The sequence below is a fragment of the Syngnathus typhle genome, linkage group LG5 (assembly GCF_033458585.1).
Source record: "Syngnathus typhle isolate RoL2023-S1 ecotype Sweden linkage group LG5, RoL_Styp_1.0, whole genome shotgun sequence".
Classification (NCBI taxonomy): Eukaryota; Metazoa; Chordata; class Actinopteri; order Syngnathiformes; family Syngnathidae; genus Syngnathus; species Syngnathus typhle.
Genome location: NC_083742.1, coordinates 20,292,897 through 20,304,714, shown reverse-complemented (window position 1 = coordinate 20,304,714; position 11,818 = coordinate 20,292,897). Strand labels below are relative to the sequence as shown.

General features: G+C 47.0%; 1 protein-coding gene and 1 long non-coding RNA gene across 2 annotated transcripts in view; both read right to left on the bottom strand.

Moving 5' to 3' along the window:
- The window catches only part of LOC133154556 (uncharacterized), a 59,358-nt gene extending 47,540 nt beyond the window's left edge, over nt 1–11,818 (bottom strand). The window contains exon 1 of the long non-coding RNA XR_009714489.1: nt 11,534–11,818. This is a non-coding gene — a long non-coding RNA (uncharacterized LOC133154556). The remainder of the gene's footprint in view (nt 1–11,533) is intronic.
- gas1a (growth arrest-specific 1a) lies at nt 1,531–3,996 on the bottom strand. Its single transcript, XM_061278992.1, has one exon. It carries the CDS (start codon nt 3,488–3,490, stop codon nt 2,699–2,701), a length of 792 nt encoding a protein of 263 aa, XP_061134976.1. The 5' UTR covers nt 3,491–3,996; the 3' UTR covers nt 1,531–2,698.

Genomic DNA, 11,818 nt, shown 5'->3' with positions numbered 1-11,818 from the left:
CCCCCCCAGCCCCCCAGAAGAATCGAATCAGCCTGTGCAAATGTGAGAGCCAAAAGAAAGACGAGGAGGAGGAGGAGGAGGAGGAGCCAAAGACACGCTGGGCTCCAGAGCCTTTCTCCCGCTACACGCTGATACTGCACGACACCGGGGAAACTTTTTTTTTTTATTGCAAAGGGGACTTTTTGAGGGGACACGTTGGCGGTCAATAAAGACCCCGTTGGTGATGAAAACAGGCCTTTTTCTTTTTCCACTGAGTTTTTGTTGCAGCAACTACTCATGGAAAAGATCATTTCACGAAAGCATCTCTTGCCAGGATTTGGAGAAGCCCGGTGGCGGCGGCAGCGGCGGCCGAGGCAAGATCGTTCCCACATGCTTCCCTGCCGCTCGCTCGCTCGCTCGCTCGCCCGCCCGCCTCTCCAGAGGTGTCAAGCCGGCCTGAAAGAATGAAGTGGCTCGCCATTGTCCCGCTCAACTATTATGTGCTTAACATTTCCATGACAAAGATGCCACTCGACTTCTCCTCCATCCATTCAGCTAGACGGCCCTCAACCAGCGCCACAACCGCCGCCGCCCCTCCTCGAAATAAAACTACAAATCATTGACCGGGGACGTCAACAAACATTTGTACACATGCGCCAGAGATTTTGAATTGGAAGAAGAATCAAACGGCGAACTTTCGATCTGAGGTCAGCAACTTGTGTGAAATTGAAAGCTAATTCTTGTCTACTGGGTTAACCGTTGAACATACAGAAATAGCACACGATATTTCTAGATCTATTTTCCAATGAAGCAGAGTTACACTAGTGGAATGGAAAAGACAAGAACAAAGATTTAACAAAACAAATGCAAATCCATGCGCCTGCCAATAGCACTGCTGTCAGTGTCATTCTTACTCCTGCCAAGTTTTCATGTTCTGTGCGAATGGTTGTTTGTCTATCTACGTTTTTCTTTTTTGGAATATTTCGATGACTTTTAGGATGATGCTGTCGTGTTTGACTTTACCGGCCAGCGCCACGGGTTTTGTTGATACTCGACGACAGTGTGAATGCTCGTCCGTCTTGACGTGCCCTGTGATTGGCTGTCAGCCAGTCCAGCGTGTACCCCCTGCCTGCCTAACCCTCCCTCCCTCCCTCCCCCCCCCCCCTCCTTTCAGCCCAAATCAGCTGGCTTAAGATCAAGCTCAGGCGTGACCTGACCGAGGACAAGCGCTGCAGAAAAACGGATGGGTGGAATTCCAATCCATGTCCCCCACAAGGATCCTGACTCTCCTTGTGAAATCAAATCCAATGTAAAAGTTTGACAAGGCTTGAGAGCATTTTGTTGATTTACGCTGGCAGTTGTGTTTGACGACACTTGGCTAAATCGAGACATAATGGCTCGTTAGAATCTTCCTCAACAAAAAGGGAGGGTCCGGAACACACCACGGGCACGCAAATATACAAAACCGTAGTTTGCCGCTGTTTAGTTTGAACTTTCACCGTTTCAACTTCTGAAATAGGAGGCGAAATTAAAACAAGTCACAGTCAAGGATGATGTATTCAAGTTTTCCTTTATGCCTTCTATCAAAGTATATCATTAAGGCAACCATACAGTGGATTGAGACATTTCTTTCTATAGGCTACAGACAGTCAATAAATCAGCACGTAGCCTGTAACATAGAGCAGTGGTCCCCAACCACCGGGCCGCGGACCGGTCACTTGGTACCGGACTCTTCGTCACTCGCCAAGCCGCACAGAAAAAAAAAAAAAAAAAAGATTGACGATCAATTAATTCAGGTCAAGACACTCGTCCTGGTCACGTGACACGTTTCCCCAGTCGAGCCTACAAAGCTAATATGGGGCGACAGCCTGGCTAACTAACCAGGTAATGATGCATTCAAAACTGCTTCAACACATGGAGACCAAGCATCCTGCAATAAAAGACAAACCTTAATCACTTGGGGTGTCATTGTCTCCGATTACGTCTAGATGGGACCGGCTCGTTTCTGACAAACAAACTCAGTGCTCCCACTAATTCAACGTAATGGTGAGTTTTATTTTTGTCATTTGTACTTGTTTCTATGTCAGTCGTATCATTTTATTTCATCGCATTTACGTATATATTTATTATAAATGTATTATTTATTTATTTATATAAATGTATTTATATAAATGCCGGTCCGCGAAAATTTTTCGGACATGTAACCGGTCCGTGGCGCAAAAAAGGTTGGGGGCCACTGCCATAGAGGCTTCTCTTGGGGTAGCAAATCTATATCAGCTATACACATATATACAATGTACAAGAAAATGTGGACAATAATGTCTTCCCTTTAAAGCTGGAATTCTCAGTCTTTCATTCCCACGACGAACATTTGGATGTGATTGGTTGGCATTTAATAAATTATTTCATTTCACCCTTCTGCTATTTACACTTTTTTATTTCCACGATTCCAGCATTAAATACTTGTCCATCAGATGCCCAATAAGACAACGGTCGTAGAAAAAATAGCTCGTGAAAAAAAGAAACGTGTAAAAAGTTTGGCAGTGCACAGCATGACGTGGATATGAAGATTTAAACACTGCTGGTGAAAAATCAAACCATTTCGATATAGTACGAGCTGAGCATCCGGTGAGTTTTGAGCTCCTAAAGTTTCCCTCTGGTGGCATTTGCATAGAAAATATAATCCACTAAAGTCTGCGTTCGAACGTCCGCTCGGCGATTAAAAGAGGGGCGATAGAGCCAAAATGGATGGCAGCAGCAGCAGGGTCAAAAGCCAGTGGAGCTCCGGGAGAGAGGCTCCACTCAACGGCTCTTCCCTGTAGTCCGGGTCGGCGTAGTCCTCGCCGTCCTCCGCGTCGTAGTCGTCGTGGAAGCCGCTGCTCTCTTCCGTCACCGGTGCGCCGAAACAGCGGAGCTTCATGTTGCTCTTGACAAACTCGCAGATGGGCCTTTCGTCACCGTCGCACATGCAAGTGTCCAGCTGCTGGCCCTTGGGGATCCTCCGCATGGCGGCGATCACGTTGCGACACGCGTCGGTGCACACGGAGCTGCTGAAAAGTTTGCCGCAGTGTTTCATATAGTCGCTCAAGGTGGAGCTGCACTGCTGGTCGTCCAAGCATTGCATCCGGGCCGCCGTGCAGCCCGAGCTGCTAGTCCGAGGCAAGCAGGGCTCGATGGCCGCTTTGGTGCGCGTGCAAAGCGAGTCGTGGCGGCAGCTGCAGTCCTCCAGCGCCGGTCCGTTGCGGGTTAGATTGAGCTGCACCAGCGACGAGATGCAATGGCTGGGACACTTCTTCCTGTCCCCGTTCAACACCGGCGCGCAGGCGCGCATGTAGTGATCGTACGCGTAATTGCACTCGGGCTCCCTTTGGCAGTTGAGGATGGCCTGCCAGCAGATAAGTCTCCGGCCGTGGGCCGGCGAGGCCGCGCACAGCGCCGCGAGCAAAAGCACGCAGGTTAGTGGGCCGAGTGAGCCGCAGAGGCTCCGTGCCAGCGCGCCAAAGCTTGCCATGCTGCTGGCCGTGCTACTGGCGGTTGCTGCGGTGGTGCTGGTGGTGGAGGGCAAAACTCACAGCAGAGTCATAAGGCAAACTTCAACGCCGCTTCCAAGGACATTCATCCGAAACGTCGAGTCCGTTCAACAGGCCGCCGTGGAATCCCGGCTCCGTCAACACTCCGCGTGCCCATTTATCCAAAGCACCAAAGTTGTTAGCGGTACTCTTCATGGACAAATCATTCCATCTCAGCGCTCCATTGCACCCCCTTTGCCTTGCCTTTCCTTTCCTTTCCACCACCCCCGCCCGGATCTCGCCGAACAGCAAAGAAGAAGGGCTCAAGTCCCCCCCCAAAAGTCTTCCAAGTGGGTCCTTTGAGAGTCCGTGCGCGCAAACAAACTTGTGCAAAGGAGGAGGTGAAAACAACAAGACTTGTAGGTCGCAAAGCGGTCCGGCGCATTTTGTGTGCGAGTTCCCCGGTCCCACTCGACTCTGGAGCCCTCAGCAGCTCATTGGTTGCCCCCCGCCGCCCCCCTCTTGTTGTGGCTTTGACGTGTGGAGGGCGGGAGTTCGGCCCAGGGGGAGGAGTGAGGGTGAGGAACAACACAACTTCAGGCAGGCGCGAGGTTACTACTCTATAAACGGATTGTCTTTGCCAGTGTTCCCTTACTTGGGGATCCCCCAAATAATTGTAAAAACAATGCATGATTCCATTCAATGTCATATTTCATTTGTAATCTTGCTCACTTGAATAGTGGAATTCCGACGTCTCTGCACAGTCGATACATTTTTCATTTCACACTATGTAGACTATTAAAACTGCCAAAGGCGAATGAATATAAGTTCCCTTTTGTTTGTTTTGCATAGCGCCCTCCGCCTTTCATGACTTCAAATCTTCCGTATCCATCGAGCCTCACGAGGATAAGCGGTACAGAAGACGAAGGAATAAGTCGAGGGAGACGAGCGAAGACCGTTTGCTTTCTCAGTCCTTGGAAAAGCACAAATCAGCCGAGGGGCATGCATTTGGAATCGTCATCATTTCATCTCAATAGAAATGATTGAGTGGAATTCACTGCCAACTTTAACGAGCGATGACTTTCAATTCAAAGGAGTCGCAAAACATCAATAAAAGCCAAATGCTATTTGTTTTAGAAAGTGCCTTGATTTCACAGTCTCTCTCTCTCTCTCTCTCTCTCAAAGAGGCCGACATTGTCACCATCCACATGACAAACGAGCGTAAGCATGTGTGTGTGTCTCGAGTAAAACGATAGCCCACATGTTGACACACGAACCGGAGGAGGCCGTTTAGCCGCCGTGGCTTGATGTGGATGAGGGAGTCGGGCAAAGAGAGCAGCGAGGGCACAAAGACTGTTTGTGTTTCTGATCTCTGGAATGTACCTTTAGGCCACGGCGCCGACCGAGCTTCCCGCCGCAAACAATGCGCTCAATGTCAGTTACGGCTGGCTAGCGGAGACGCCGCCCCGGGCGCTCCTCCGAGGTCCCCACTCGGCCCAAATGATGGATGCCGGGAACCCAATACCTCCCTCGCCAGTCCCTCCAGCAATGCAACCTCGGAAGGAAGAAGATTTCCAAACATCAACACGGTGGCCGTTTCAAGTGCTTTTAAGGCGCCGGTCAAATGAACTTCAAGCATCCGATCATTTCTTATTGTTATTTTCCTTTAACGGTCCAGGCGGCTTTATGGAGCATAGTTTGCAAATCGATTGGAAGGGCTACACAATGGCCAGTACAAAAACAGATGGCGTCAGTTTCAAACCACAAATATTATTTGAAACAACCACAAACGCAATAGCTCAGCCTATCGGTCTGCTAGCTAAATGCTAAAGCTAGCAACAGCAGGGTTTTCAACTATTCCAATTAGGAAACAACCACGAACGCAGTCGCTTAGCCTTTCAGTCCACTCGCTAAATGCTAATGCTAAGTAATAGCAAGAGCAGGGTTTTCATGTATTCCCACGAGGAAACAACCATGAACGCAATAGCTTAGCCTTTCAGTCTGCTCGCTAAACGCTAAAGCTAAGCAATAGCAACAGCAGGCTTTTCATGTATTCCCATTCGGATGAAACCTTTCAAACAAGTACACTTGACCGCTTCACTTCAAGGATCGTCCGTGTCGTGAGGAGCTTATCTATCATGGAACGGCGGCGTATCACCATGCGGAAATATACAAATACAGGAAATGACTCTGCAGGAAGCATCCATTCAAATTGCTTCCTCTGAGGGATTTCAAAGCAGCGATAATGGCAAGTGATAAGTTCTTTGGAACAGAACCAAGCGAGATTAAACATTCATTTCCTTCCTCGTGTCTGCCTGTTCATTTGTGTTCCGTCCTCTTCCTGGGATTTTGGCCCATCTGTTCGGCTCGGAACTGCAGAACTCTGCCCAAGAGATGAAACGTTTGGACGTGGTGGTGGATGACGCCGGAGAGGCAGAGGGATAGTCCCAATCATGAGCCTAGACCTTGGTTACTGGACTTTTTGCATGTAACACAATAGGCATGATGCCATCTGTGATTATTTCCTGAGGCTATTACGAAGCTTAAATTTAAAGTGTCCTTTCTTCATAATCCTACTAAATGAGGGTAGTGTTAAATCAAGTGTTATAAGGACTACGTGTGTGTGTGTGTGTGTGTGTGTGTGTGTTGTCTTTAATCAGTATGATTAAAGTCATCCATCATGTCAAATAGGCCTCAGTCCTGCTGACCCTTATTAATACACTCCATTGAACATATGTACCTTTTTTTTAAGTGCATAGGTTATAGGCCACCATACTGGTTGGGAAAAAAAAGTTTGGAAACTATCTCTGAAATTGTGTTTAACGTTTCTTGGAAACGCTTGATCGTCTTTCCACGAGTCGAGCATCCTGGTGAGCGTCCGAGCAAACATCCAAAAAAACGTCATAACGTTTTTCTTTTGTTTTTTTTAAACTCTAGGCTGAAATGTTTTTGGCTCGTGGATTTCTTTCCACTGTGCGAGTGCCAGGTGTACAAAAGAATAGAAGGACGACTTTCTGATCCAGGTAACGTCCACACCTATTCGCCTCTGTGACCTCAACGCGCACGTGAGCGCTTGCAAAAAGAAACTCTGGCTATCAAAACGATGAGAATGCTAGAAAAGCTTCGGTCCGACAACATCCAATCTTGGACTGGACTCAAGAATCTCCAATCTTTCCATGATGCAATGCAACCACCATACATTCACTTGAAAGGAATTCAACACAATAAATCCCACAGGCAGGCGGGCGGGCGGGCGGGCAGGCGTGCGTCCTTACGGGCGCAGCAAAAGTATCAGTGGAAGACATCAGAAGTGCAAAACAAATGGGCCCAAAACGACCCCCGGTAGAACCCCCCTGCCAACCTTTGGCATGCCGGTCAATTATAGAGACGTCAAGTAGTGCGGGCGGGGAATGTGAAACTCAAGCCCCCCCCCCCATTTGGCACGTTGGATGCGGTTAGAAGAGCACTTCATCCGAGTGTAAACTGTGTATTTAAAAAGCCGTCATTGTGGGACTAACACTGGCCCTCGAGTAGCTTGTTGGAATAACTCAATGACACAATGCTTGCTTTTCTAAATAAACACATGTGGGTAGGCTGTTCAAAGCATCAGTTTCCCCTGGGTTCCTTCTCCCCTCCTCCATCCCATCTGTAAGTGGCCTCGCCTCGCACACACACTTGCTTCCAGCCTCTGTCGCCATGTCTAAGAAAGGCAAAGGGGCGCTCTTCTTCCCGCAGCTGTTCCGAACAGACGGACAGACAGACAGGCGGACATCTATTCCAGCCTCCCTAGCGCACCAATTCCGGTCATCTTCTCAGGCCCATTAAATGATTTTTTTTTTCATCTTCCAAGACCATTGTCCATTTACAGACCCCCCCCCCAGACACAGACACCAACTGCTCATGGCCTCTGTTGTTAAAAACGTTGTCTTATGAAGTCTTAAAATCCGAAAAGTGTTTGACAATGGTTGGCTTGGATCCGCCATATCATAAGACGGTGACCCCCCTTCCCCGGCCGGCCAGCTATTCATGAATCATAGGGCGTCCCTTCTATTCAAAAGAGGCTAATTGTAGCCGAGGCGTCGGGAATGGCACACAGGCTGGCCATCCAAACACTGTTGCATTGTTTGCGTAGCGCCACAAAGTGTGGAAATGCGAAGGCGAGAGGTGTGGTTTCGCAAGTCTGTTTGTCAGTTAGCTCGATTTTGCAAAAAAAAAAAATCGACCTCACTTGGATTGAGAACTTTCCGTTCTGTGCGCGCGCCGATCAATCGGTCACCGATCGCAATGGTCTGAGAATCTATGGTTACTGAAGCTAAACGCGAGCATTTGTTACGATAAGATAGAGAGAGAATGCCTTTAAAAGTCCCCGGGCAGACTTTTTGCGGGGGCCCCGTTCCCAGAAGTGCTGATAAGACCGCCTGGCGACTAAATCAAAAGCACATGTCTAACGTAACAGAGATGCATCATCTCCTTGAGGTGGATTACTGTGACCAATCCACATGTTACACACTCCAGACACGAATCTGGAACCTAACAATCCGATATGGTAGCATGGCTGTGCGGCTCGAAAAGGTTTCCATTTTTTTTCTTTTCTGTCAACTTGGCAAACTTAAACGCTCAAGTTTTGCCCACGACAACTTGTTTTCAACCCGGCCAATAATTCTGCTGGGGCCCCAGATGACTTTGGACAGATTCATGGCGGTTAGCACCCGAGGTCAAACGCAGGTAATCCATCAGGGCGCCACAAAGCTAACTCAGCAATGTCAGGTAGGAGCAAAAGAAGTCACGAGGTTACGACTCCTGGGCTGGAATTTATAGCTTCTTCCCAGCGGGTTGCCACATGGCTAAGTTTGAGCCCCAGCACACTGTGTAAACAAAATGAGAAGATGATATCCCTCGCTTCGTAAAGATAGCCATTTGATTGGGAGTGAGCCATTCTTCTGTAAACTCCCGGCAGGAAAAGGTTTTCACTGTGCCTTAAATGACGTGATGCTCAGAAGGCAGGAACAAGCGACAAAAATAAACAAGTGGCCGACTCCACTCCTAACATGGCAGCGGGACTCGGCGAGGATGACGCCGTGTCGGACGGTCGCTCGGTGCAACAGCTTGCGGGGACTCGGAGAAACAAGTTGACTTTTATTTCTCAACTTTATGTCGGGATGGGTCAAGCGGAATTCAGGACTAATGATTGGATAATAGTGGATCTTGTGAGGTCGAGGGCCAAATGTTGAGTTCATTCCCAGTTTTCTGGTGACTTCCGATGGCTCACCCTCTGGCCGTCGTCTCAGCTGATAGGAATGCAGGTGCGGATGTGCACTGGCTTGCTTTGAGATTTTTTTTTTATGATGCTTCAAGGGCCTGCTAACTCGTTCACCATCCCAAACTTGACTTGAAGCCTTTTGGCAGTACTCAACGGAATTCCAGTACTGATCCACCGAAATCAACATACGGAAAGTCAAACGCCTCTGGGATAATTTGAAAATATGGTTCGAAAGTAGAATAAAACTTTGTCAGCACTATTTGGGAGACCTCAGCTCAGTGACAAAATGATTTGACTTCCTTTTTTGCTTTTGTGAAGACTTTAGACTACACTAGCATCAAAAACAGGTTTTTAAGAGAAGAAAAATATATAGGTAGACAATCATTTTTAGGGAGACGTTTAATGGTAAAATTAAGTTTTAATGGGGTTTATTTTTGTCCAATGTTTAAGAATTACTTGCAAAAAAAAACCCCAAAAATGCCATTTTGAATCCTGTTCAAACACAGACTAGTGAATCTGGTTTGGAGATGGCAAAAAAATAAATACAGGCCAAAAAGAAAATGTGTGTTGCACGACAGCCATCTATTGTGGAACACTAAGAAATGATTATTTACTTTTTTTAACAGCCTATTTAATTTGGATATTCACATTTCAAATGATGGCATGCTATATATATTTGGTTTCAGTTAATAGCGGTGGCCCCCCTCACGTTACGACAAAATGGCGGCTTAAGCCTCGACTTGATTACATACCGTATCAATCAGCCAAAAGTGGACATCTGGGCATAATGGCAGTAATTGCCTGGACTCTGGTTGTCTATGTATGTATGGAGCCCGGCGGTCTGGACAAAGCCCCAGCAAACACACTCGTCCATCCATCCATCCATCCATCCATCCATCCATCCATCCATCCATCCAGCACAAGGCAGACCTCTGATCCGTCTACGAGCCAACAATCTGGCCCTTCTTCTGTCCAGACATACTTTGTGTCAAAATCTGTCCCACCGTGAATGAAGATTAAGGAGCAGGCCATCAGTCAGCACAGGGCTACCAGAAATACAAAGATGGCCAGATAATATCAACTCAAAGACCTTTAACCTCCCCTGACGATTCCCTCCATCAAGCTCCTCCAGACAGAATACTAGAGAACCCTAGTGCTACACTTTTAGCTTCAAACTTCGATGTCAGGTATTACGAAAAAGGCCTTCTGCGTCTGACTGCAGCCGCAAATGGACACGACCGGCAGAGACAAGAAGTCGCGAGAGTAGCCGTTAAAGTAAGCGGGCAGTTTCCTCTCATTAGAAGCCTGTGGTGACGTTTGGATTTAAAATGGCCGCCCCCCTCACAAAGTGGAGCTGAGAAAATGAGAAAAGGATGGAGAAGGCGACAGCTGCTGCTTTGGCCTTTCCGTGCGCTGTGGCGTACAAGTCTGGCTTTTGTCAACGCCATCGTTTCAAAGGCACCTTGTCACAGCCAATGACGCTAATCACAGAGGTTTATGCTATGCGTTTGTTTGTCTGCTGCTAGTTTAGCATTACAGCAGCTAGTAAAAGGTAAGATCGTAAATGTCAAAAAGGTGGCATTTAGTGGACTTTTTTATGTTTGGCAATTTGAATGTAGCTTTTGATCAATCAACTCCTCCATGACTTTGAAACAGACTCTTTCCTCTTCCACATTGTTTGGATGGGAAAGATTCAAATTAGCTTAGCGCCTAGCCTTAAACCAATAGTTATTCTACTCCTCTACTCAATTCAAAATATCCCACACGGACTTGAGTGTTTTGACAAGGTTTTTGTGTCGTCAAACATGACCTATGAAAAAGTTAAGACTCTAATTCAAGGATAAACACCAACTTGAAGTGCAGTTGACCACATTAAGCTTCATCACTTGACGCCTCTGTCAACGAATCTCATTCCAGAGGTGATGAAAACCTTGAGAGCTAACCGGCGCTCTCTTTTGTGTGGAGGTGTTATAATGAACCACTTTGAAATCTTTCAAAAAAAAAAAAACCTTTCAGATTTGTTGTGCTCTTGTTCGAAAGTCTGCTGGCAGAATTTCAGATCGCTATTTTTGTTTGCTTTTCACACCTACTCAAGTAGCGGCATCTCATTCATATTTCGACGGCGTGTTTTCGTTGCATCCATTCATACTCTCTGCTCCATTATGTTGCAAGTAAACGTGACATTTTCTGCCCTTCATTATTCTTAGAAGACTATCAGAAAGATCCTCATTTGTTATTGTCTCGATAACTGGAAGCCCAGACGATTCAGCTCTTAAAAATAGAGCTACACTTCCCGGCAACGGGAAAAGGTCAGTGTGATTAGCTCTTAAATGTCTGATATCAATCACACCAAGACAATTAGCTCTTATCATTAAAGCATTTTCCAAGGGTTGGCTAAGCCTCTTCACTGAAGAAGCAAGACACCCGGCCGGGCTTGGCTTTGAACTCCAGATAAGTCTCAGCACAGTCTGTGTTCGGGAAATGGATTTGTGCCAGTGTGTGTGTGGGTGTGTGCCCATTTGCCTTTCTGAAATCAAAGTCAAAGAAGAGGGGTAAAACCTTAAACTATACATGCAGATTTATCTGATGCTACGTTCTAATCATATCACAGATTTTAATTGGGCCAAACTAAAGCTTTGGAGTCATTAGTAGAGACGGACGGGCACAGGTAAGTGATTTAAAGCATCAAGAAGCCAAAGTTATCTAATAAAAAAAAAAATTCCATCAGTGGTCGGATTTCACCATCTGCTTCCCTCAAGTCTGATTGAGTTGCTCCGCCGCTTACCTGACAGGAGCAGCTGCACCTCATGACAGATAGGCCATGTCATCTCCGAAAATTCCACCAGCGCTGCCCTCCTCTTCATTTTTTTTCCTGTCAGCACTCAGAGTGATGTTCTAATTTTACTAAGGCCGACAGCCCTGTGCGCGCATGCTCACACACGTCAATAATCTCGAATCACAAGTGAGAATAAGCAAACCAAAACAGATGAAGTCATGAAAGCAAAATAATTCACCTAGCAAACGTGACATTTGATCTCACTTATATGACCATCCATAATCCCGTACGAGC